Source organism: Toxotes jaculatrix, chromosome 5, assembly GCF_017976425.1.
Source record: "Toxotes jaculatrix isolate fToxJac2 chromosome 5, fToxJac2.pri, whole genome shotgun sequence".
In the NCBI taxonomy this organism is placed as follows: domain Eukaryota; kingdom Metazoa; phylum Chordata; class Actinopteri; family Toxotidae; genus Toxotes; species Toxotes jaculatrix.
In genome coordinates, this window is record NC_054398.1 from 10,495,275 (window position 1) to 10,522,778 (window position 27,504).

Genomic DNA, 27,504 nt, shown 5'->3' on the forward strand with positions numbered 1-27,504 from the left:
GCTGCGGAGCTCCTCGGATTTTTACTGACAGAAAATCCCTCCGTTTTGTCTGTGAAGCGCTCTTGTCCTGGACCGCTGTGCGCTCCTGCAGCTCGCTGTGGCTCACCCTCTCTGAAGCGGATGCGACAAGACCCTGCGAGGGGACAAGACCAAAAACTTTTTTCATCGTGGTTTTCAACAAAGGTAAAGATGCGGTTTTGTTTTATTTCTTTTTTTTCCTTTTTTCTTTACAACAGGACAGATGAACACAGAAGGGGTGGAGATGATGAGGGAAATGGGTGGCTTGTCTTAATCGTGACTTGTAGTTTAATTTTGTTGGTTATCACCACAAATTAAAGGCAAATTGAAATAATTGCTTTAAATGGAGAAATGTCTGCAGGTGCAACAGAGGTGCGCGTGTGTGGGTTTCAAGATTCAAGTTGAACAGCTTGTTTGCAAATCTCTCTTAAATTAACCGCTGAGTGATTTATTTATTTTTATTTTTCTCCCTTTTTGCAATATTCGTTTTTTTTTTTTTCTCCTCAGATTCTCACACATTAAGACATAAAAGTGACAACCTGCAGTGAAAAGTCCCGGAGCGCAGAGCGGCAACCATAGGCTCTCGCTGCACATTACATTACACGGCTGAACAAAAGAGCTGCATCTGCTCACATCTTTCTCTAAAGCGCGCATGCATCAAATAAAAGTCGAATTGCTTTGCTGCAGATAGATGATCTGAGTGCGCTCTTTGGTTGCAGAAACATCACAGGGAACAATCACAGGCGTCTCCGGGCGTTTTTGTTAAGACAGTGGCTTCGGGCAACACTTTAAGTTGATATAACCTTTACAATAATCCTCGCTTTCTTGTGTGTTTAATCGTGCGTAAAGCGGCCTTCTTTTAACTCAGCCAATCCTTCCCCGTCTTGGCCAGATCAAGTGTTTGTGCTTCAAGGAAAAGAAAGTTGCTTTCAAGTGAATCATCGTGTAAAGCTTAACAGCAGCCACGGGCACACACACAAGGTGCTACTGTATGTTAAGTGGTCACTACTGTGCTTTTGTATAGAATGATTTTGAAGCTAAATTAGTCAACAAGTTGTCGCCTGAGTTCACAAAGTGGCTTTGCAGTAATAATTTTGTTTTCTGTGACAGATTCACCATGACACCATCCAGACGCATGGTTTATCAGCTTGTTTTATTCTGAGAAAACAATCTGATGCCGATCTAAAGAATCTTTCTCATACGATATCTTTATTTTATCTCCGCATCTTGTGTCTACAGTGGAGTAGTAGCCCATGGCATTCCCCCGTGTCCATAACCTCACAGTGTGTGTTTGTTTTATTTTATTTTTTATGTTTTCCCTCTACGGCCAGGAAGCACTTTTATTCCTTCACCGAAGGACGACATGCTCCTGGAAGGGAAAAACTGAATACTTATTACCTTACTATCGCCTCCCACCTCTTGAGCCAATCGTTGCAGCCCGTTCTCCCCTTCATATTAAAACGCATGCACTCAGGCGCGCACGCACACACGCACACACACACACGCACACACACACACACACACACACACACACACACACACACAGTTTCTCAATAGCGCCATCAATGTCACCATGGAAACCAGCTCTCTTGGCACCCACAGTTGATCGCCTTCAGCATTACTCTTGGCTTGTCACCTGAAAACATTAGGGTGTGATTGTTTGTTCTTTTGTCAAAAACATGTTGATGGTTGCAGACCTGGAGGGAAGCGGTGCTTCTCCTGAGCACAGATAAGAACATGTGTTGGATTTTTAAATGGGCGTGTTGTCTTCCACTGGTGGTCCTGGTGGAGGGAACTGTCCGTACCGTGTGTACTGTGTAGCAGGGAACGTGAATTAAAGAGACTTTGGCCTTCAGTGTAATTGTAAAGGAAAGTGTCCATGCAGCTAATGCGTTTTGTCCTTTTTCCTAGAGGCTGCTCTCTAAACTACTGTACTGTGGCATTTGCTGCCTTACATGATTGAACACAACAGGCATCCAAGGCAAGCTCACACATGCTTAAAGGCAGGATGAATCATTTGACAGATAAATTCATTTCCTGAATCTGTGGGACGGGAGGTATGTTTGGCCACAATATCCACATGCATTTGGATTTGTTTACAGAGGAAAATCACCAGCGTTAGGGAATTTATGCAGTGACTTTTATCTGCATTTGTCAGGAAATAATAGAAAACAAAGTATTTCCCTGGATGTTTCTGTTTTGCCATATGTGATCCGGGAAATACATTATTTACTATTCTTCTTTTTCAACATTTTATACATTTATTAGCTCGTGGAAATTTCCAGATCCACTAAATCTGTTGAATTTATTGGATAAATCAAAATAAATGCAACATTATAAAGAATTCTGACTGAATTACTTGAAATCTCTTTTTAGAGTTATTTATTTTTCCCCCCATTTTTTTGATACCAGTATTTGGCTGTGTTTGCCATGGTGATAAACTTTTTTAAATGTGACTGTAGCTATTAAAGGTAATGAACTTTGACAATGAATGATGAAGTACCAACCTTTCTGATGTGTCCAAGTAATCCTACACTTACTCATACAGAGATGCTCACATGCCCAGACAAGACCCTGCAGTGTCGCCTTTACTTCACTGGAAGTGAAACGAGTCAAAATCATATTTCTCAGCAAATGTTGTGTTAACCATCTGTAAATACATTACTTTAATGAGGGTAGACGTTGCTTAGTGTATTCAGGCCAGCGTAGATGTTTACATGGACATGTGTCTTTGCGAGAGAGTCTTTGTGTTTAGTACAGGCTGTTGTACTGTGAGGAACACACACATTCACACACACATTCACACACACACATAGAGATAGGGGGAGGGTAATGGTGTAGGTATGCAAGCAGGGGTAAATAATATGGTGAGGGAAAGGAAATAACACCATACTAGTAAAAAAAATAATCAATATTTCGACTAACTGATACCTTTTTCATTGACTGTGGAAATTTAATTTTATCCATCGACCTCAAACAGTTTCATGGATCGATTATCGTGGTCTGCTGTGCTTGAGAATTATTAAATGAAGAATCCACTGGATGGATTTGTGTGGGATACTCATGTGAGGACTGGGAATGGTAGACCAGATGGTAAATGAGCCATCACCAGTAAGCAGGGATGATGATTAAAAGAAAATTGCATTTACACTGCAGAGTAAGCCGAAAGATAAATTGCATGCTATAGGTGGCTCACATGTAATGGAGAGAATGTGGTAAGATGGCCTTGTTTTCATATCGAGAATTTATTATATTTTTATACAACACCTGACATTTTTGAAAGCAAACAGGCTGCAGATGGGGCTGGCCTATATTCCTGGTTGCCTTCAGATTTTGTTCACTGCTCCATGCTGTTATTGAGTTCAGTTTAGCGCCTGAGAAAAACAATAAAACCCAAGAACAATGTGGAAACACTTCAGTTGCTGCCAGATAAACTGAGATTTTACACTGCCAGAAGTGTTAGATAGAACGGGAGAGTAACTTTAATATGTGGGAGTGATAGAAAGAGAAAAAGACGAGGAGGGCAGACAGTGAAATATAGAGCTCTTTCTCTTGTTGAGAAAAGATAAATGGCCAAAAGATGGAGTGAGTGAGCAGGGTGGATGGTGGGGTTGGGTCTCCTCCTTGATATGTTTCTGCCCATGCATAAGGAAATAAAAGACGGCCTGAAGATACAGCACACAGTATGTTACCTGTCTGTTTCTGGGCCAAGTCAAACCTCTCCTCTCACTGCTGCTTGGAAAGGCTGCAGAGAGAGTGAGTGTGTGTGAGAGTGAGAGAGAGAGGGAGAGAGTGATGAAGATAAAGAGTGAGAGTGAGAAAAAGGGGGCGGAGAACAAGCTGGGAAAAGCTGGTGGAATGAAAGAAAAAGGAAGACAGAAGGACAGTAGAACTGGGTAAAAGAGGGAGGACAGGAAACAGGTGAAATAGACACCAGAATACAGCAGGGGAGACATCTACAGCAATATGTTTGTGTGTTCGTGTGCATGCTTGTGTGTATGTTTGTGTGTGTGTGTGTGTGTGTGTGTGTGGGGTTGTGGTTGTGCCTGTGCCTCTCCATTCACGGAGCTTCTCTGTGGTCTTGCTGGCAGTCAGTGGCATCTAGTGCTTGAGTAATCCTCCTGGGAACACTCTGAAGCTGCCAAAGTGCCATCCAGCTCCTCTTTTCACTCTTTACCACCCTCATCCTCGTCTATCTCTGTCTCTCTTTTACTCACTTTCTCAATACTCCTCTTTTTCCTTCTCTTAGCTGTTCCTTTTATTTCAGTCCCTTCTAATTACCTTAATATCATCCAATTTCATTTAATTGTGCTCTTGATTTTCCCTGTATTTCTTTAGCCGCTCTTAGCTTTCTGGGCCTTGAATTGCGATTCATCTCCTCTCCTCCTCATCACTGTATTCCTGGTGTGAATCTTCCCAATATGAGGGATTCATGCTTTTTTCTCTCTCTCTCTTTTTTTTTTTTTTGCTCCTGTAGTCGTGCCTATAGAATCAGTGTTTCGGTTCTCAGAGAGCTGAACAGAGTGAGGCCTTTCCCATGGGTTGACCAAACAAAGAGCCTGGCTCCCTTCGCTTCTGTATGACTGCACAGGAACAGAAACACAGGCATTCACTAGCGAGACTGCTGCTGGGCGGCAAAACGATAGATCTCCGCTGGCCTTGGTCAAGGCAGTTCTTCAGTTTCGCTATGAGACAGCAGCGATCAGTAGACTGCGTGTATGATCTGTTTTTATCTGTAAGGGAAGGAACAAAACATTCAAAAGTGGAACCATGTGTCTTTATCATTTAATGAACACTTTTAAATCCATTTTCAGTTCCATCTAACTTGTATTTGGTCCAAGGATTATCCTGTATGCTGTGACATGACAACTGTCATGGGATAAAAATACATAAATAAATAAAACATACTGTAATTATGCAAAATACCATAGATGTTACAGATAAAGTGATAAAGTGTTAACAAAATATATGTGAAAGTGCCAAAGGTTTACAGGCCAAAATACATATATACATATTAAAATATATAATAATGTATAATGTATGCATCATTTTATCATGTTTGTGTTTTGCAAGAGGTCAGATTAATTTACATTTATTGTGATTAGAAGATATCTGATTCTGAAATTAAATTTTATTCTGATCATTTCAAATTTCCAGTATTGGATCTTGTGTAAATGTGAAGTAAAACATTTTACAAAACTGGCTTAGTAGCCAGTGCAAAGACCACGTGGGAATTTTTTGTTTGGTCTCACCTGGTAGACGCAGGTCAAAAGTCATGGTCAGAGTCGCCCACACGTGTTCTAACAGCCTAGCAAGTTCACCAGTTGAAGAAATTTACTCCACATCCTGAAATACACACACAAGTTCTTCTCACCTGTGGACTAGTCTGATCTGGTCACTAATGATTGTATTTTGAGAAAACAATTTCTGAGAAATTTCTTTTCAGTATGACTCAGATTCAGTAGATTCTCAGAGTTAATAGGACATTAACATTCACATACTGGCTGGGGGCCCCAGAGGGGGACTGAGTCAGTGTTTACTGGTACAGTGAAGGCCTCATCCCACCCGCCCCTTCACCACTGCCACTGTCCTCCTCCGAAAACCCCAAACCACCCACATCCCATTGGCACCTGCTACGTCGGAATTCAGGTCAGCAGAGGGAGTCACGGAATTGCTCCGAGAGTGATTGGTAAAGGGAAGAGAAGGGGCTGGACAGGGGGGGTCTCGTTTTTGTTGTTTTTTTTTTTCTTTTCTCTTGGCACCAAAGACCATGCCACTGAGAACAATCAGCCCATTGTGTGGCAACAAAAGAATCATAATTAAAGCACATTAAGTGATTCGTTCAAAACAAATAGAAGACTTCATCTGAAGAATCGTCACAAGATTCAGTCTGACAGATTCACACTGGCTATCGGGTGGAGCTACTTTGGTTTATGCTGTTGCTCTGTGAACCTCATGACTTAACATGCAGACAATAATATATTGATAAAAATATAATATAAAATATACTTATAATATTTTATATCTGCGTTAATGAGAATAGTTTTTAAACTTCTGTTGAAGTTTTGAAAGAATTAACTGTATCCTGTGGGAGCTTCTCTAGCTGCTTTCCTCCTCCTATCCTTCTTTTCCGGAGTATAGCTTTTATGTCAGTTTTGCAATGAGGATAATAGGGGGATCAGTGAATTGGGAATAAAGAGGAAGAGGATGAATAGGAAAAAAAGAAAGGATTTGATGATGCCTACAGTTTTCATATGGTGACAAAGATGAGGCTTGATGTTATTTCACATTTGATCCTCTTGTCACCAGCTGAAGTCTAAACTGACTCAGAACAAAGGCCAAAAAGAAAAAAAAATAAAATAAAAAGAATACAAAAAGTTAAAACTGAAAAAAAAAAAGCTATTGTCATTACCCACTTCACCCACTACCCCTCCCCATCTCACCCACCTTCCTCTTCCTTTGCCCCTTTTTACTATTCCACAAATCCTCAATTAAGTGCGTAATGGGCCTCTGAGGCAGGTTTGTGTGCTTCTTTGTTCAGCTCTGGGGGATTGGTCGGCATTAATGTTCCTCTTGAGTATGTAAATAGCCTGAGCTGTGGGAGCGCAGAGCAGAGCTGCCACTTGTCCGCTTAATCGCAGAGAGCTCCATCACTTTCGGACATTTTCGGGAGCCAAAACAGGACATGCATGAGAACTTCAGCACCAAATACAATGCCCACACTCGGAGGAGTAACCTCAGCACCCAGGTCCACCTCCCACTTCTTCCGGAATAAGCCCTCTTTTTTTGCTCCTTCTCTCTCTCTCTCTCTCTCTCTCTCTCTCTCTCTCTCTCTCTCTCTCTCTCTCTCTCTCCCTTTTTCTCTCCCTCTCTCCCTCTTGATTCCCTCAGGACCCTTTACCGTCACCCCACTACCCTCGTCTCCCCCAAAACTGCCTGTGCCCCTCACCCCTCCTACTCCACATATACCCGACCAATCCTCCCTCTGCATGTGTGCTGCTCCCCATTGCTCAGCCTATCCCATCCCAACGAGCCCAGCTGATAGACCATACAGTCTAGTTTTGTTTACCTCACCCACTTGTCCAGCGGAACACACAACAATCCCCTTCATTGCCTGTTTGTCAGCCCCCTTTTCAGAACTAAAAGAGGAGAAAGAGGGGAGGGGGGGAGAGGCTACAAAAACAAAAACGGAGGAAACAATTAAATTGCCCCTCCTCCCTATGAACCCTGTGCTAGCGGTTTCCCAGCTCTAGATTCTGTGAACTAACTTGGAGGCCTGTAAAGTGGCCCATTATTCTGGTAGGGGTGGCGTGTTCCAAGAGCGGCTTGCCTCAATGGCTGATGAACACAGAGAGGGTTTTGTTAGATGGATTTGGCTCACCACATTATGCACTGGTTAATTAGGAACTGCATCTATCTGTCAATCTATCTAGACATCTTTCCTATCTATCTGGACATCTATCTAGACATTCACCTTGATATGTCTTAAAATGTATAAAAGCAGTTGTTTATTACATTGTCATTTATCCGTTTATTTTTATTTGTTTTGTTTATTTGTGGTGAGCCAAGATTGTGAATTGACCTTGAAGTTTACTGCCAGGTTCAATTAATTTAGATTTATACAGTGTAATTGAATCAGTATTTTATTTTTCACACTGCACAGGATCCTGCTTGTACAGATGGATCCTGATATCACAGGGAATCCCAGTTCCTCTTATAGTGGGAGGATTACAGTGGACCAGGATTTCGGGGAATTTGTGTTGTGTTCCTTCAATCTCGACTGAACGCAGGGGGGTTACCATCCTCTGTGCAGGCTAAGATGAGTGTGTACTCTGGGGATTTCGCCACAACTGCGATCAAACAGTGAAAATGTGTCAAAAATACTTTCACTGAGAGCTTCTCATAATGATCGACTGTGGACTATAGGCACGTTGTCATAATTAGGTGGTGGAAAAAACCTAAGTCAGTGTGGTCGCTCTCAATGGCATTCCAGCGCTGTGTGCGACTGAAGAAATATTTACATAGTTTGACAAAGTATGCAGTGAATGATGACATGGAAAGAAAAACAATGAACTGAGGAGCAGCAGGGGTCCCCCTGCGGCTTTTTACGTGTAACAGCAGTCAGTAAAAGGCAACTGTTAGCTCTTACTTTGCCAGTATTTCAGGGATATGAGAAAAACGCTGTATAGATGTGGTTCTGAAAGAACAGTGACAGTGAAGTGGTCCTGAAAGGAAAGCAGGCTTGCAGAGTGTGGAAGCCTCGAGTCATACTTAAGTTTACAGCACAGACTCGAGTGTTGCTTTTTCTAAAAAGGGTAAATAAACTAATTGTACAAACCATATAATTTTCTTGGACCACTTTTCATCTTTATCTTTGCAGGTTTATTTTATGATATTTTCACTCCACACATCATTGCTTTTGTTGATCAAAATTCTGTTTGCTGCCCATAAACAGCTGGGACAACAATCAGGTTCACACCAGGTTTTCATACTCCACAGATTTTGTGAATGTCCTTTGTGCTTCGGTACATAAAAACAAGACAAAACACCATTCCTGATACGTGCCTCTGCTGAAAATGTGTTGTCCGTCAGACAACAGATGAAGGCACTTTTTTTTTGAGTAACACAATATGTTGTGATAGCAATGGTAAGTTGTATGTCTGTGCCTGTGAAAGAGAAGGAGAAAGACAAAGGGAGAGGAAAGGAGTGAGAGACAGTGAGAGAGAGTTGGTGATGAGGAAGAAACAGGCTGTAGAGAACACACACACTCAACACACAGAGAAACAGGGAGAGTGAGAGACTGACAGCTCTGTCACACTCCCCTGCTTTCCTGATATGCTTCCCCATTGTATTCTGGTCATCCTTGATGTGATGTGTTTTCCTCAGTGCAGATACACGGACCAGGAGTGACAAGGAGTTTTCAGCTCCTTAATGATCATATCTCATAGAAATGCGTGTATGCTAACATCACAATGGGCCATGTACATATGTTTCAGCTTCTGTTTACAGTAATAAGCATAGCATGACATCCAGTCAGTAGATACCATATGGCACATATCCAAGAAGTGAGCACAAGTACGTTTATTCAAGAAAGACTGTATGAAATTAGTTGTAATGTATGTCTAGGAATTTCTGTATACAGCTGTATATAGTAGTACACAATTACTGTACTTTTTATGCCTAAGGTGAATTGTGTTGGATATAGCACATTAATTAGCATTTTTGCATTTAATCTTATTTCACATATATTTAAACATGCATTTAAAAACATAGAATTATCTCATTACCAGAGTTTAAGCTCAGTGACTTTTTGCAATATCTCTTAACAATATGAGGTGGAAGTGATGAGTTATGTTCTAGAAGTGTGTATATGGGTGTGTGTGTGTGTGTGTGTGGTCATCCGGCTTGGCTGGCTGATGTAATGAGCTGTGTGTGTGTGTGTGTGTGTGTGTGTGTGTGTGTGTGTGTGTGTGTGTGTGTGTGTGTGTGTGTGTGTGTGTGTGTGTGTGTGTGTGTGTGTGTGTGTGTGTGTGTGTGTGTGTGTGTGTGCAGGAATGCCCTTTCTGTCAACACTGTGGGGTGGTGTGAGGAGAGCGGGGCATGGCCACTGCTGCAGGCTGTGCTCAGTCCCTACAGACTCCAGTGTTTAATTAGTGAGAGAACATCCATCCTCCTTAGTTCTCTTATTGGCAAATCCTGAGTGAGACTGTAACCCCATCACCCCGCCTCGGATACCACAGGACTGGACCAACAGAGATTTATGACCACAGACAACAGTGCAGTATTTTGCGCACGTGTGTGAACGTGAGCAAGATGGGGGTGTTGCAGGTGCAGGGCTGCAGAGTGAGAGTAAGTGCGTGTATCATCTACGTATATTTAAATTTGAGAGTGTGGCAGGTGAGTCTAGTGATGTATGAAACGTGATTTGTGCAGTAATCCCATTTCACAGGGCCAGCTGCCCAACACAGATGTCAACTCTCCATGTATCCACAGATAACCTGGTAACACAGAAGCCCTTCATATTGCTGTATATGTAGACATCCTCCATCTCATTCTCCACTTCAGATGATTACTTTAATCTGACCTTGATCCAACCCCCTTCTCCCAAACCTTCACTTATTATCTCATCTGTTTGCCATTCCATTCCTTTGTTTCCATCCTCACCTTCATGAGCCACACCTTCCCTTTTCCACCCTCCCCCCTTTTTTCCCTTCACCCTTCCCCCATACATTGTTACACATCTATCTTTATATTTCATTCTTGCCGTTTCACTCCTCCCACCCTTCCCTCTGTCTACACCTCTCTCTCGCTCTCTCTCTCTCTCTCTCTTTCTCTCTCTGTCATCCCCCTCTCAGCAATGTAGCGGGTATGCCATAGTGGTGGTAATAGGGGGTGGGGTGGTCCTGCCTTGCTGGCTGATTTAATGAGGTCCTGTGGGGAATCGGACTGAAGCCATCAAAAGCTGCGTGCTACTATATAGCTAGCTATAAGCAGATGCGCCTTTGCTAATGATAGTACTGTAGCATTGCTTCATATGCAGACAGCAGGAACACAGGAGCAGCTATAGGAGGAGAGAGATCAGAGATGAGCAGTAGGTGTGTAACCCCTCATCTGATAGAGGAGGTTGTTGGGAGTTACAGCAGGAATATCTCACATGACTATGGATGATCTTCTTTTCAGCTGACCTTTCATCTGAGCTGCTTTCAGCAAACGATGGGGGCTGGGGATAGGAAATACTGCATGGGCAGTAACAAAATCCAAAAGGATTTTGTTACTGCCTTCAGCTTTGAAGGACCCAACTGAAAACACTATAGCATCACAGTTAAGACTCTTAGAACATGATGGAGGGAACAGTGAGAGATAAACATGATGAGACATATGAGAATATGAATAAAATGCCTGCGAGTTTGGGAGTAGTCCACTTTGAATGAAACAGAAAAAAAAACCTAAAGGTGAGGGTCGAGAGGCAAAGACGTGGGGACAAATATGTGATTATATTTGGGTGCCCAGCAGTGAGTGCCAGTGCCTGGCAGTGAAACTGGTTGTGGTTTGATTAGATGCCATCAAACCAAGTCTCTCTGCAGATATTATCCAGATGAATGGGAATCACCAAATTCAGTCCTATGACAACCACTCCCCAGAATAATGGGCAGTTAGCGCATAATTACAGTGGGACTGGTCACATCTGAAAGACCTATGCAGACTACAACACTAGCCTCAGGATTCCCAGAGGCTCTCTCTAATGACTGCCTCATTATGGACACAAAGAGTTGTGCCAAACAAAGGGAAACCTTAGAGGATGCTGAGGGACAAGCACGTATGGTTCAGTCATGCGTTGGCGGGATGCTGATGCACTCTGATTGTAAAAAATTGAAAATGTGGTGAAAGCTTGAAAAAAAGCAAGGCCAGTGTTACAGCTGTTACATACAAAATGCAGCAAATTGCTGCGCAGCATGGACAGTAACTGAGATTGGTGCTTGTTATAGAAAACCACACAGAGACAAAAGTCTTTCAAAGAAGGAGGATTTGCTGGCATTAGCTGAAATCATACATGTGGGGTCTCCCGATACCTCGGGATGGCCCATGCTAAGCTCAGGATCAGTTGTGCAAAACACAGCTCCTACAGCACTATGGAGAGTCAGGTTTGACCTGAGCTGAGGCCTGAGGCTCTGACACTGACCGTGGTACTGAATCCCTGCCCTGCTACCCCATATCTGTTTGGAAGGGTTAACCCCTCAAGACCAGACTGTAGGCCTTTGCAATGACCCCAAGAATGAATTAGGCCTGTAGCAGGTATTTCAATGTCAGAATAAAGTATTTACAACTGTTACTAAAGCACAAATATGTCATTACATTTATTTAATTTAATGGTACAATATGCAGTAGTTCATAAGATAATAAGCTATACATTAAAAAAAGCATCATCTAAGCATTTTCAAAGTGCTGTTTTCTAGGCATTTAGGTTTCAAAAATTAATTGTGTAGTAAGAATCAAACTGCAGTGCTTTACTCCTAATTAATTTTGTTAGAATGGTTGATGGTTGGAAATGGTTGCAAAAAGAGTGTTTTCTAGCTCCACAGAACAACCAAACTCCAAATATATAATACCACCGAAATGCTCTTATCTTTACTAAGATAAGAGCATTACTTTAACTGTTAATATTTACTTTGTTTTGTTCCATTAAGGCCACAAACAGATCTCCACCAAATAAAGTAAAACTAAATAAAAACACTACAAAGTTACTGAAATTGGACCGTAGATGGACATATTGTTACAGGTTTGTGCCCTTTAGGATCTCTTATTTGCTTTCCTTTCATTGATTAGCCATTTTGTTTAGTCCAGAAATAGTGATTGATAGTGAAAAAAATCGGCATCATTCATTGCGCAGTTCCTTTGGCTCTGTGCCAGTCTTTTATCCAACTTTTATCCAATTCTCACTCCAGGGTTCACTTGGAGGCAGTTCAAGATGGCTCTCAAGTGGACCACTGTGCTACTCTGCACACCTTCATTTGTTTGGGGGTCACTCACTTAAATTAACCAGATCCAGAAGATAAAGAGTCTGCTCCAGTTACAGATACTGCCTGTAATAGCTGATAGGAACACCTTGGTCCAGCCAAGTGTGTTCTGTGCTTTGGATGAGTAGATTGAGCAGCTGAGATACATAAATACATGCAGAAAGTGGGCAGACTCATTTACACATTTTTAAAAGATAATTTTGCAGAGCAGAGGCAGACAATGAAACACAAAATAAGTTTTGCATCTTTAAACATTAATTACTGAGGAGACACCACTGGTAGATGAATTTCATTTGGGCAGTTTCTGGAGTGTAATGGGACTAAAGGGAAAGACCAGTGTTGATTGGACATCAGTCTATGCAAAGTTTTGATGCAACTTTCACCTGATGGGAAAGTTTTTTTTTTTTTTTTTTTTTGCTATGGTCCGTTCACTTATAGGAGATGGTGTTTCTTAGTGAGCGCTCTTAGAGGGTCTTCTGTATTTTGTTGAACGACTGAAAAACATTAGGTTACACTGCTGATGGAATAAACTCAATTTGCATGATGGTCCACACATCTCACCGTCTATCACTGAATGCATTCATCGCGACAACCATCCACGGATACATAATTGAGAGGCGTAGAGTTACAATGCTTCCCTTTCTTCTGATGCTGGAATTTATCTCCCATTTCCTATGCACAGCACAACCTGAAGTGTTTGCTGAGAGCTTCGTTTTGGGGGGGCTTTTTCACAGCTCCTAGGCAGCCACTATGTGTGAGCCCATTTCTTCCCACTGCATGGCAAGTGGCTGTGAGGCCCAGAGGGGCCAGATATATCCGGAGCCTGGCCCAGCTCCAGTAGTCTTTACCTCACAGTATATTGTGATGCTCCAGTCATGAGAACGGGCATTGGGCCCCTCGAAAAACCAGTGGGAAACTGGTATTCTCATTTACATCTCCCTCTGTGCTATCACATGGATCCCAACAGCCTAAATTAGACAAGTATAACCACTCAACTGATCGCTAATGCAAACTTGTTAATAATTATGTAAGCTCATATTGTGGATGGGCAGTGAGTGGCATTGAATGGCAATGTGTGTGACAGTAGCTCATTAATTATGCAGCACAGATACCAAGAGAAACACTATTTAAAAATGCCCTGTGACGTATATATGAGTTATTGAGTTTTATAAGTTTTTGAATGCCTCAAAACTTTTTTCTGTCATTGAAAAGAAATTTTATTCTGTGAGGTAAAGATGTAAGTTGTCTATCTGTTTGCTAATATTTCAAGCTGTATCCCATCTTTATATGGTGTGTGTGCTGGTTATGTGTTTGTGTGTCGAGTGTGTGTGTGTGGCTCTGAGCTTCCTCTTTCCTCTTCATCCCCTTCTCTCTAAGCCGCAGAGTGTTGCTAGGACAACCCCTCGTGGTCCTTGCTGCATCGCGGCGGCCCTCAATGCCAGCACTCAGGGAACCTCCTCACACTGGGAAGGCAGCATAAAATCGGGATAATCGCCGTCGATTATGGGACACAATAGGTGCCGCTTCTGAAAGATTCATTCATCCTGGAAAAAGAGACTGTGGAGGGGGAAAGAGAAAGGGGCGCCTTGGTCCCTCCGCTGCTCTCCCACGGTGGGCACAGGCATGACATCAGTGGCCTGAAAGAACTGGCATTCTGGACATGCCCACTGCCCCCCTGCCCACCACCCCCTCCTCCTCGCTATACCCTTATACCCCCTCCCATTTGAGCCCCCTCCCTTCTTTTCTCGCCCCTGCCAGTTTGGATGCAGCGCTTGGCCGGGCGAGTTGGGGCCACTGCCACTGTTTGCGTGTGAAACAAAGCCCCTCAGAAGGAAGAGAGAGGAAGCTGAGAGCTTCACATGGTACCAGCCAAGAGCAGGGATGGCTGCCTCAGCCTTCCCCTCACAGGCCCCTCTTTTGGCTGAGAGGTGCTGGTGTGACCCCAGTACCCCCTTCTCCCCCAGTGTCCCTCTTACTTCCCCCTGTAACCCCTTCTTCTCTGTCCTAGTCCCTCGCTCTCATCCTGAAAGTGCTCCCTTTTCCCCTGCGAGAGTCCTTTGAATGAGTATGACATGTCAAGGGATTTAGGATGAGTGATTTCTCATGACACAACCTTCGCCGACGGAGATGGCATTCCTCTGGCTTTTGTTGTGCAGTTGGTCATTTGTCTCAAAAGGAAATAGCTTTCCAACACATTTCCCTAATTAGAATAATGTGATACTGCTCAATACGATGTGAAGTCCCATGCTGCTGGGAGACTAGAGGGAAATCAGTGTGACACCATCCTCACATGAATCACGTTGGTCATTTGTGCTCTGGAGTTCAGAGCTTTGGGGTTTTACTGAATAGTGCCGATATATAATCTATATGTTGGAGAGTGTGTGAATTGAATGTGTGAACCTTATTTTCCCAGTATTGTAAAAGACAAAAACATTGCGCCCATCTTCCCCTTTTAAATTATTACTTTTTGGGATTACCAAAGGGCGCATTATATTCTATATGTCTATTACATCTTTGAATCAAATGATTTTGATGAGTGGTCTTAAGAGACATAGCCATTTGCAGAGTGCTCATAATATATTGAACGCTCTTGGTCTGCAGTGGCTCTAGAGTGACATAATAATATGTTGCAGCGTAACTACAGAGAGCGGTAAACATTAACCTCTCATCTGCTGTCCATCAGAGTGACCTCAAAGCCCCAAAACGGCAACATTATGGACAGTAAATCTTCCATCCGTCATTCCTTTGTGCTTTATTCCCTTCTCAGCGAAAGGGCTACTTACAAAGCACTACCGTCCACATTTTGCCATTAGTAGGCACCATCATGCTCATCTCAAGCAGCCTGGCCTTTTCCCTCGCTATCCCATGTAGCTGGATGAGTCTGGGAGTGTGCTCTCTGGGGGGATTACGGTGTCCAGGGAATGGTGGATCCCTGATGGATTTGACTCTTAAGCTCGGATATTGACTCCTCCCTCCACTTTTTCTTTTTAGTTATTTATTTTTTCCCAGGTTTGTTTGATGTGTGTGTGTGCTCTCTCTCCTTGTGTGTGTGTGTGTGTGTCTTGGTGTGTAGCTGGCTGTGGGTGGTGGTGATGGTGTGGGGGGTGGGGGCTGTTGGGGGTTTTGCAGACATCAGGATGGGGCAATTCAGGTTCCTGTGGCTGTGAATGGGTCTGTCGTCTGGGCTGTGTTGACTCGCTCCTCTGTGGATGCTTTGGACGAGCTGGTGGACAGCTGAGAGCTTCTAGCTGTCAGCAGAGCTCTGGTGTTTTTAGCCGCCGGCTGTACCTGGGACCTTATCTGCTGACATCTGGCAACATTTTTTTTTGATGGAGCAGTCGTGATCCCTGCTGACGATTTCTTGTGCTGATTCACTCTTAAATACCAAAGGCTGGAGATTTGATCCTGGTCAATGTATATAGCACTTACCTCAACTCCACCAGAAATGAAGTAAGTACTGTGCATCCCTTTTAAAGCTGTAGGCATAATCTACTTTTACTCCTTCTTCTCTTCATTCAATTCAGCCACACACTTTATTTTTTATGTTGAAGTGAAAAGCTGTTATGCATCAGCAGAAAGTTTGCAGGAATTTCTGTAGTGTTCAAGTGAACAGTGAATTATAATTCTGGAGAATTTTAACATCTTTCAGTTGAGACTGTATGTCACCTAGTTTGCCATCAGGTGTAGTTTTATTAAGACCTTCATCAGTTCTTATTGGCTTCACAGTCCTGTAATGCAATTAATCTGACTAAGCCCTCGGCCAAGATTAACCGGTTTATGAAATGATCCCATTAGAGACTGAGGAGAAGAAACTCTGCTGTGTGTATATGTGTGTATGTGTGTGTGCCTGTCAATTATGAAGTCCTACTGGACTTTTCTGTCAAATCCAATTATAGTAACAGACTCACTTTATAAGTGGCTATTAACATCTCTGTGATTTTTTTTTTGCGTTCACAGTTTGTCAAAGAAGTAGCTCAAAAATCCATTTAAATCATAGGATGCTGAAAAAAGGTTTTGTATCTATTATAGAATTATTCTGTATGAGAGAGAAAATAAAAAAAATTGAAAAAAATGAAAAAATGAAACTTTAAATTAGTACAGCAAATAGAAATTTCTATCCAGTAACATTATTCTATAACATAATTTTTTTCCCCTACTGGTCTGAAATGATGGCTCTCTGCTGTATTTGACTACTTTTTGCTGTACATTTTCATATTCATCTATCACTGGGTTGCACAAGCCCACTCTTCTCATCTGTCTCTGACTTGCTTCTGAAGCGCTAATGAGAGGATCATGACAGAATAATATCCGACCTCTGTGACGTCCAACATCTGCTTCCTCTCTCTCTCTCATAGTACTAAAAATAATGCAAGGGAGAGAAAAGGGGGGAAAAATTCAATTAACAGCCATCATCATTCTTATGGAATGGGATTACATGCCAATGCTAATTTTTCAGTGTTTTATTTCTGGGGGTTTTTACTAATTCATCCAGCGTTTATCAGAAGCATGAAATAAGGCAGAGGTGGAGTGTGATGATGGATACTGTGTGCCTGCTGCTTGCATGCATTTTCTGTAATTCAAAGTTCACTTTGAAATTAATATGATGAGATAGGACTGATCCATCTGTGCGCCTGGAAGCTGACCAGGTGGTCTTCCTATAGTCAAGCTTACAATACACAAGCTCTCTCTTGCTCTCTCTCCCTGTGTGTGTGCTCATGTGGAATAATTAGTGACTACTTGCACAGCAACAATAACGCCATAAAGAGCCTTTGGTTGCGAGGAAGTTCTCCATATGAGGCCTATTGATTTGAGCGCCCTGTCTTGCCTTTGATCAAGTTTCAGCTTTGAAGAAGAAGAAGAAAAAAAAATTGACAGCCAACATGATTAATATCTATGAAGTGTTCTGACTTCATAGTTGACTGCTGGAGGAGGGTATGAGGACAAAAAAAACTAGCTTCACCATTGAGGCTTCCGTTTGTGAGTTTTAGGCCATGAACCCCAGGGGTGAGGTGAAAGGTCAGAGTCACATTATTTCTTCTTTGCTTTTCTTTGTAATCCATCACAGAAGACATTTTCATGGGCTTATTGGACATGAATAGCAACATGGAGACATTTCTACTTCCTTGTAGACAAAAAAAGATGTCAAACCGAGCGAGACCATTTGATAGATCGTTTCTGCAACTTCTCGAGGAGACGATGAATGTAAATCTATAGCGCCTCTTTTTCTTTTTCTTTCTCATTCTCAGTCGCCTCCTCTGACAGAGTCAGTGAACACCTGCCTAACTGGCATATGAGAGACACAGCTGGCTCTCTTCTCACTAACAAACTCATTCGCACCTCAATGAAACTGAGGAAGCTGCTCTGTGGTGCCTGCAGAGGGGAAATCACTTTTCATTCATTTAATTACACAGCATAACTGGGCCCCTTGCTCCTACAATTTTATTTGAGGTTTTGTGTGATTGTAAATGTGCTCTCGAACAATCATAATGTTTAAGAGGGTGTATAAATCTTAACTGGCAATGTGTTTGCTTCTCCTCTGTGTAGTCATCAAAGCTTTGTCCTGTCAAGTTGGTGTTTTCCTATTTTTTTCTCTCTCCATCTGTTTCTCTGTTTTATCACTGTCTCAAATTAATACCCAATGAAATTCGCCAGGGGATGTTTGTTAGAGTATGTCTACGCCTCATATAGTAATTAACTGAAAGACACATTATATAATACGTTTTGAATTGTGAGTTTGAAATTCAGTTTGTTCTGTGCATGCAAATATAGTGTACATAACAGCACTTTCTTAGGATGCTGCTTCATAATGTAGTTAATCTAAATGATGCCTTCATACATTGTAAATCTGTCCAAAAAGCTATGACAATCAGTCACATTACTTAATGTAGATAAGTCTGTAAATTCTTCCAAAACCACTGAAAATCATTGCTTTTTTAAAAAATCTCAAAATACTTGTCTCTAACAGATTTCTGTACCAAAGAGAAATAGAGAGTCAGTTCTTCATAGATTGACTTGAGCTGCTTCATGTCTGAAGTATCGCTCCAAAGGACAGCAATTTTATAAGCAGCAGCTTGTCGTCAGCTTCCATCTGTTGGATGCTATATTAACCATGAACATGACTGACAGTTTGGCAGCACACTTGAATGCTTAACATTTTTCTTTATGCACTATATTCTGTTTAACAGTGGTTTTCAGAATATTCTGATTTCCTTGTTATGTTGCTGTGTTTTGTTATAGAGCCAACATAATGCCTTGCCTTTTCTCACAGTGACCACACTTGATCCTGACCATGTGATTTATACTGTGGTTTAACTTTATGGTTTGGCATTTAGTAAGTAGCCATTTCATTTTTTTTTTTGTCTTTTTGTCTGTCACAGTGCCAACAGTATGCCTAAACAAGTGGAGGTGAGGATGCACGAGAGTCACCTGGAGCCCATTGAGGCCAGGCCTCAGTCCAGATGTGCCAAAATCTGCTCCAAGATGTTTAAGAACCTTCTGCTCACACTCACCGTCCTCGGTAAGTCACTTTTTCACTGTTTTTTCTTCTTTCTTATTTCCTTAAGAACTTAATACAACGCAGCGCATGGTAAAGATGGGGACCACCACTGAGCTCAGTGTTCTGTTAACTCAGAGCTCGATTATGCAGCTTGCTTGTAATATGAGGAGGAGATGCCATCTGTGCTTGCTCAGTGTACCAGACAGTAAGATGACTGGGTGTCCTGACCTTCCCCAGCTCTGTGCCACCTGTTGCTACCAACAGCTCTCTGCGGCACTGGACACCCAAACAGCCTCTGGTGGTGCATTAAAAATGTCGTGATTATAGCAGTGGCTCACTGTGCCACAGGGGGAGATTTAATGAAAAGAGGGAAGGGCACAAAAGTAGTGATGCAATTTGTGGTTATAGGCCTTAAATCAGATTTGTGTTTTACCAGCACAGATAATTTATACTTTCTTGTGTCTGACGGCAATGTGGTCCTTTCCATTTATTTTTTATTTTTTACCATTTCATAAGTGTAGGCTGTGGACCTCGAAGCAATAAAGATGCGTATGTGTGTGTATGTGTTTGTGTGTGTGTCTGTGTGTGTCTGTGTCTCTGTCTGTCTCTGTCTGTCTGTCTGTCTGATTCCTGCTTGCATACGTGTGTGTTGGTGTGAGCATGTGTAATGTGTACATCTCACCCCACTTGGCAGGACTCTTACAAAGCAAGTGAGCCAGCATGATCATTGATCATCTGTCACTTGGCAGATAAGAGCCTGAATAGGAACTTGCAAATGGGCCAAAGAGAAGGCACAGGAAATCAAGTGCCATCCAAAAGCATTGGGTGTGCAGACTCCACAGGATGCTGCTAGACTGGAGGATAGATTGAAGCACAGAGGACAGCTTATGATTTTTTAAAAAGAAAGCTGGAGGGCTTTTGAATCCAGTGTGTGTTATTAAACAGCGTCTCAGACTGTGTGATCTTTGGCAGTGGTGTGGTAGCAGAGGAAGTGCAACCCCCAGGGGGGGATGCTGGAGTTTTGTCTGGCCTGGAACGGACAGATACAGAGGCCAACGACTGGGCCTGGTGGGCAGGGCTGCAGGGGGCTTAGAGCACACAGAGGTCATCTTTACTTTCTGGGCAGATATGCTGCGTGGCAGGAAAAGAGCTGTTTTTTCAGGCTTCTAGAGAGTGAATGGAAGACAGGGGATAGGTAGGGATAGAAAAGAAAAAACCATTAGATAGCAGAAATATCCCAGTAAGGTACAAGGTGAGTCTGAGATTAGGGTCAATTACCTCTTTTCCCCCCACTTTGCTGAATGCTAGTATTAGTCTTTTTCACCTTCCCCGCATCAAAGTGAAAAAAAAATCCTTGAAAACATTTTGGGTTTTCAGAGATTACAGATGCTTCACCAGGGAATCTCCCATGCTGCCTCCTCCCCACTGGTTCAAAGAGATCTGATCTTAATCCTCCATGAGATTTATTCCCTCTCTTAGCAGGTTTCCGTTTTATCTCCTTAACCCACTGTCCTCCCTAAGCACACAGCAGACAGCATCCAAACAACTGAATTGACAAGACAGGGGTCAGTTATTAAGGCATCCTTAAGGCAGAAATTGTTGCTGATTTGTTCTTTCATAGATTATATCTACACACTTCACAGTAGCAGTGTACACATACTCTCTTTTTTTTAAAGCTGTTTCATTTAAATGTAAGACCTGGCTTTCATCTGACTTCTAAATCTGACTTAAATCCTGATCCTACTCGACTTTACCTTTATACACACTTGCAGTTTCCCTCACTCATACTCCTCCTTGTGCTTCAGGTGTGATCTTGGGAGCTGTAGCAGGGATGTTGCTTCGCGTTGCCTCCCCAATCCACCCAGATATTGTCATGGTGATTGCGTTTCCTGGAGATATCCTGATGAGGATGCTGAAGATGCTGATCCTGCCACTTATCATCTCCAGTTTAATCACAGGTGCTGTGTGACCGATCACTTATGGCAAATACATTACATCATTACAACAATGTTAGATATTTCAGTAGTGTGTTTGCATTTCATCTTGACACGCTTGATGGCACGAGTTAGCAGCTTGTGTACAGTTTGATTATAAGGGTAAATGTAAACTCTAAATTCTTCATCTGTACTTTTTATTGATGTAATTCTGCTAAAAATATTACAGTCAAAATATTACATGACGAAAAAGTCCTGTTATTACTGTAATCCTGATTATATCATAATTTACTCATTTAATTCATCATGCCAAGAATCATACACATGATCAAACACCATTAATGTAATCCCCTAATGGTCTTTGCATTCAGCCCTCATGCCTCACAGTTTTGAGTCAACCTTTCCATTCAGTAAGACCAAGTAATTACCAGGTAAACACAATCTTGCTTGTTTTGGCTGCAGGTCTGGCCGGTTTGGACGCCAAATCTAGCGGTCGCCTGGGCACCAGAGCTATGGTCTACTACATGACCACCACTGTGATTGCTGCTATCCTGGGAGTCATCCTGGTGTTAGTCATCCACCCTGGCAACCCCAAACTGAAGGAGAATCTGGGCGAGGGCGAGAAAAATGATGATGTGTCCAGCTTGGATGCCTTCTTTGATCTGATCAGGAACCTGTTCCCAGAGAACCTGGTGCAGGCTTGTTTCCAACAGGTAATGGAGGGAAATAACAAGATCATACACACAGCTTAATGCTGAGGTTTGATTGTCAGTGCAGGTGATAGATGCAGAGAACTTCTATCTAAGATATGTTAATTCAAGTAAGAAGAATTTGGTCTTATTTAATGTGGAATATCATTTGTAGCAAAACATCAAGTGAGAAAAAAAGATAAGCTTGCATGTGCGGAAACTGGTAGGCTTGTACAAATGGGTGTCTTTATTGCTTAGCACAGGATTTATTAACATAGAAATGTAAGTACAAATTAGAATATAGCCTAGTAAAATGCTGTGTAGGGCCCACTGTGCTGTCTGTGAAGGGGAACATTTTCAAACTCAATCATTATCGGTTGCGTGTCATTTCATATCACAAGTGGTTAAGCATCAATTATTAAGCTCATCACTAATATATTTTCGTTTGTACCCTCAGATCCAGACGGTCACAAAGAAGGTGGAGGTGATTGTTGAGGAGGATGTCAATGCCACTACCATGGAGGGACTGGTGGCAAACGTGACCAAGGAGCCTCAGTTCATCATCAAAAAGTCCCTGCAATTCAAAAGTGGCATGAATGTTTTGGGTGCGCGACATTTTGTTGCAATTGAAAAAAAATCTCACAGTAGGAATTATTAACATTAAACAAGACTAAGAGTTTATAGCCATGCTAGCGGCTGTGTGAAGCTGTATAGCATGCAAACATGTTCACAACGACAACACAACATGCTAAGATTTGCTAATTTGTGCTGAATACTAAATGTAGCTGATGCTACTGGGAATGTCAATAGTTTTGCAATTATATAACCAGCTGAGAAGTTGTCTCTATCAAATGTCATAGCAATCCGTCCAATATTTGGTGAGACCCTTCACTCAAAATGGAAAATGGTGGCAGCAGAGGAAAGTTCAGGGGATCACCAAAGTTGTAGGATTCATTCTCTGGGCACCATTAATTTATGTAGCAAATTTCATGAGAATTCATCCAACAGTAGCTGAGATACATCAGTCTGGACTGAAGAGGTGGCCTCATTGACTGCCGTTGCCATTCCTAGAGCAACACTGCTCTTGTGGCAAAAAGTAAAAGCAACATTTTTCAGTACTACATTTACACAATTTGACAGCAGCAAACATCTGGACAAACCTGATGTTTTTTGGCTGTAAATGTAAAACATTTCACGTCCTAATAACAATTCCTCCATGTTGTAGTCATCTCACCTGTCCACAGTGGTATTCAAAGTTAAGGAGACATTTATGATTTTCTGTCACAGGTCTGATTGGTTTCTTTATTGCATTTGGCATCTGCATGGGCAAGATGGGAGAGAAGGCCAGACTCATGATTGAATTCTTCAACATCCTCAATGAGATTGTGATGAAACTTGTCATCATGATCATGTGGTTAGTATCATTTAAGAATCTCATTGACTCATTTTGAAACTCATGTAGTTGTTTTGAGTGAGAAAGAGCAGCTTTTCCCGTTATATCTCAAGTCATTACAACATTTACACAATGAATGCAATTTAAAGCAGAATTTGTTGTTTCCTGACAAATTGTTTACCTTCTGTATTTAATTCTAAAATTTAAAGTAATAACCAACAAGCTTTTTTTTTTCCTCTCATCAGGTACTCTCCCTTTGGTATTGCCTGTCTGATCTGTGGTAAGATCATTTCCATCAAGGACCTGGAAGTGGTGGCCAGGCAGTTGGGAATGTACATGGTGACTGTAATTATTGGCCTCATCATCCACGGAGCAATCTTCCTGCCCAGCATCTACTTTGTTATCGTCAGGAAAAACCCCTTCACCTTCTTCCTGGGTATCTTCCAAGCCTGGATCACTGCCCTGGGTACAGCCTCCAGGTCAGCATAAGAACGAATGGATGCATAGAAGGAAACTTATTTCATATTTATTCAGTTAACACAATGTATAACCTACCTTCTTCTGCTTTTCCTCCAGTGCTGGTACACTTCCTGTCACCTTCCGTTGTCTGGAGGAAAATCTTGGTATTGACAAAAGAGTCACTCGTTTCGTGCTCCCAGTCGGGGCCACTATCAACATGGATGGAACTGCTCTGTATGAGGCTGTGGCTGCCATCTTCATTGCCCAAATGAACGGTGTCCACCTTGACCCGGGTCAGATTGTCACTGTCAGGTCAGGAAACACTTTTGATAGTTTGTCTTTGTAAATATGTCAGATTCAATCACTTGATGTCATTTGTTAAATGGAAACTTTTGTTACTTGTAAGATATTGTAGGATGGAAGATGAAAGATTTGGTGTTGCCTTCTGCCTGTGTGACATGATAGTTTGAATGAAATTTCAGTATCAGCGCTGGAAAATTAAAGGATGAATGGATGGAAATGAGACGATACAATATTTCAGCCATTCCTGTATAAAAACCAACTTCTTAAATGGACTGTCTTCCCTAACAGATTAATTTGACTGCACACAAAAGTCAAAAAAAGCAATTCTCATAAACTAATAAACTAGTATCCTAATTCCCACTATTTAAAGAGGGTTTGAAGAGAGTCCTGAAGATGCAGTTGAGCAAACACTGATAGCTCTTCAAAAATGAGGAAACAAACACAGCAGCACTGTAGAGGCATTTAACAGTCAACAGAAAGTCCTCAATTGATCAAATTGGCTGCAACTTTTAGAGAGGCAATTTACAGTGGAGCAAATAAATCACCAGGAGGCAGCACCACGTGCCAGTGCCATGTCTCATGCTAAGCAGGAAGATAAATACAAACCACTCGCTGTTTCTAGAGTATCTGTAACTAATTTCCCCAAATACTCTTACGTTAATAAAGTGAGTCAAGGATGGACGACCTTCAGCATGACATTTTTATGGCACATCAGTCCATGAAACCTCAATTTAAACATCCCATCTCTCACATTTAAACCTCTCTTCATGTGTGACTGAGGACCCACTCTGGTGCTCTTCACCTGCTGCTCTTTACACAAGCATCATAGAGAATGAATATCTTCATCTGTGGCAGTGAGGTGTAGCGTTTTCAAATTAATTTGTGTCTGAAGAGTTGAAGCAGGGTGTAGAGGAGGGTTGTTAAGAGCGTGGTTCAGGTGTAGTGGGTTTTGGAGCATGTGATCGAGTGCTGCTTTGCTGTGTCTTCAACCAGTCTGACAGCCACTCTGGCCAGCGTTGGAGCAGCCAGTATTCCCAGTGCCGGCCTGGTGACTATGCTCTTGATCCTGACTGCTGTAGGCCTGCCAACCCAAGACATCAGTCTGCTGGTTGCTGTTGACTGGCTGCTGTGAGTTTGACAAGACAAATATGTATATTGTGGTCACGCAATGATAGGTTTTTGTTTTTCCCATGTCTGCAAATCCCTCCTGGTATTTCCCTCATTTATTAGGCATGCCAGCAGCCATCTTCCTATCCTGGTTTCTCTCTCCTCAGGGATCGATTCAGGACCTCAGTGAATGTGGTGGGTGACTCCTACGGTGCAGGCATCGTGTACCACATGTCCAAGGCAGAGCTTGAAGAGCTGGACGCGCACACGGCTAAATCCGACGACATCGAAATGATGACGAAGACCCAGTCTTATTACGACGACATGAAGAACCACCACGAAAACAATTCCAACCAGTGCGTCTTAACTGCTACCGATACCACAACCGCTACCACCACTGCTAACAATTCTGTCGTAGTAGATGAATGCAAGGTACAATTAATGCTTACGGACATAGAGACTTGTATTTAACCCTCTCTGTTGTTGCATGCTCACCCCTGCACCTTTGCTTGACTCTTTTTATTTTTTATTTTATTCATTGCATCTTTGTACATAATAATGTAAATACATCCACTGTTATTTTATGACAGAAATGAAGCAGAAGAACAACAGATGCATGTGAATGTATGTATTTCATTCTTCCTGGAATGGCAGCTTTTGTGTTGAATGAATGCCTAAAAATTTGAAGCGCTCTTCCAAAAAAAATTCCCAAATTAAACAAACTATATCAGGTCTTACTCCACAATTAACTAATCTGACATCTGTAACCTGTTGGGTATTGGCTCTAACTCAAAAGGCAGCACCAGATAATCCTCATTATCAGCCTGAGGAATTATTTAGCAGCTCTATCAAAAGTTCACACTACATCCATTTTCTAAAAACATATTGAGAGAATAATGTTTTCCCTTCTCTGTAAGCATTTTTCCTTCACTTTTTCTCATTTACCTTTTATTCAGCTTAACGTCCAGAGTGGGTCATTCTGCTTTATCTTAAAATGTAGCTGATTTTAATTGTTTAACAGATTTATTTCCATAGGGGTCAACCTTTGCTGTAGGGGTTTAAAATGCAGAGAGGGAAAGTGTTACAGCTAATTAGCAGTTCATATGTTCCCTGCACGCACACATCTATCACGCTGTCTCTGACTCATTCCCAGTCAGGATTTTTGTATTTTGACACTATCTATTTCTGCCCATTGTGAAAACCTGTGTTGTGAAATCCAAAGCTGTGAAGTAGCTCCCATAATATAAAACATAATGCACTTTGAATCCCTTCCTTTGAATGTATTCCAGGCTTTTAGAATAATATATGGGAGTTCAGAGTGCTTGTTCCCTGACACACACACACACCCTGGCAGAAAAGGTCTAATGATGAGCCTATTCATTTATTAAAGGGTGAAAGGTGTTGCCTAGCAACACTGGCAACCTGTCACACCAGCAATCTGTCCATGGTAAAAAGTTAAATCCTCCTTTCTGAGTCTCCATTTATGAACAGACATTTACATATAAATGTCACACAAAGGCTTGTTATTTCCAGTATCCACCGTGACTAATTTTTTTCTTTTTTTCTGTTTGCCTGTACATAGTCTGATTCACGTTTCTAACCCCATTTTCGAAGATGCATACCACTGTAGAGTGCTTGCAAAGTAGCAAAAACTTAACAATGCATTCATCCAATAGAGTTTGTACCTTGTTTTCGGTGTAATCTGTCTGTTTTGCATTTATAATTTATTCATTTGTGTATTCATATAGTTTTTTTTTACTGCCTGTTGAGTTTTTGGTCATCATAAATGTGTAGTCTGTTCCCAGGTCAGTAAAAGAAACTCTCTTAACTCATCAGTTAGACATAGAGGAGTTCCAATATTCATCCATAGTTTTTGTTTGTTGCAAAAGAGCTATGGTACCTAAGAGTCTGTACTGTAATTGCCAAAGTACATTGCTATAGCATCCTAAATTACATAAGAAGAATGTCCCTAAATGGTATTCTGGCTTTACAGTAATAAAATGTTTACAGTCATTTATTATCTAAAACATTTACCTCAACAAATGGCTTTTACAAAAACAAGATAGAGCAGGGTTGATTGGTAAAGTTGCTTTTTTGATGGTATAGCATGGACAACCATGCTTTTTATATGCTTTATATGCTGTACAAGCTTGACTGACCAATCAGGTTGCTTGGCTGAAGCTGAAAATCAAATCACAATGTTATTATAAGATTTCTTATAGTTTTATAAGAAATGAATTGTGTTTGTTTGTTTTTTTTTATCTGTGCCTTAGATCCACTGTTTAGATCTCCCTGCTAACTGCTTGCAGGTAACCTCAGCCACTAACGGCTCTGCAGCGGAGTGCACGCTTGTTGAGGAGGAACCATGGAAACATGAATAATGGCAGCACAGAGATCCCCTGCTCCTGGGCTCCACAAGCTTTCCTACCTGGTGATAAAAAAGAGTGAATGAAAAAGTCACACGAACAGAACTACTAATTGTTTTTTATGTAGTTTAGTTTTCTTTTCTTTTTATTAGTCCCTTTAAAAGTTTTTGTAACTGTCTATCTGACTGATATATACTACTAATTCACTTAACCGTGAAGTGATA

The 27,504-nt window shown here is 41.7% G+C and overlaps 1 protein-coding gene across 3 annotated transcripts; it reads left to right on the plus strand.

Annotated features, from left to right (window-relative positions):
• On the plus strand, positions 1 to 27,504 carry slc1a2b (solute carrier family 1 member 2b). 3 transcript variants are annotated; one of them, XM_041039013.1, is made up of 11 exons: positions 1 to 183; positions 18,911 to 19,050; positions 20,835 to 20,987; positions 21,426 to 21,676; positions 22,110 to 22,257; positions 22,940 to 23,066; positions 23,291 to 23,524; positions 23,622 to 23,816; positions 24,801 to 24,935; positions 25,082 to 25,270; positions 27,224 to 27,504. In XM_041039013.1, the coding sequence occupies exons 2-11, from the start codon at positions 18,921 to 18,923 to the stop codon at positions 27,225 to 27,227; spliced, it is 1,566 nt and encodes a 521-aa protein (XP_040894947.1). In that variant the 5' UTR covers positions 1 to 183; positions 18,911 to 18,920; the 3' UTR covers positions 27,228 to 27,504. The 3 variants fall into 3 exon arrangements, with proteins under 3 accessions (XP_040894947.1, XP_040894945.1, XP_040894948.1); XM_041039014.1 differs by having other exon boundaries at positions 136 to 183; positions 25,082 to 25,346; XM_041039011.1 differs by lacking the exon at positions 27,224 to 27,504 and having other exon boundaries at positions 25,082 to 27,053.

What these genes read in the sequence shown, in the direction of transcription:
- slc1a2b (XM_041039014.1), top strand. Translation starts at nt 18,921, where the DNA reads ATGCCTAAACAAGTGGAGGTGAGGATGCACGAGAGTCACCTGGAGCCC. An exon ending in GCTCACACTCACCGTCCTCG is followed by an intron (nt 19,051 to 20,834) that starts GTAAGTCACTTT and finishes CTTGTGCTTCAG; the next exon opens with GTGTGATCTTGGGAGCTGTA. An exon ending in AAGTGGCATGAATGTTTTGG is followed by an intron (nt 22,258 to 22,939) that starts GTGCGCGACATT and finishes TTTCTGTCACAG; the next exon opens with GTCTGATTGGTTTCTTTATT.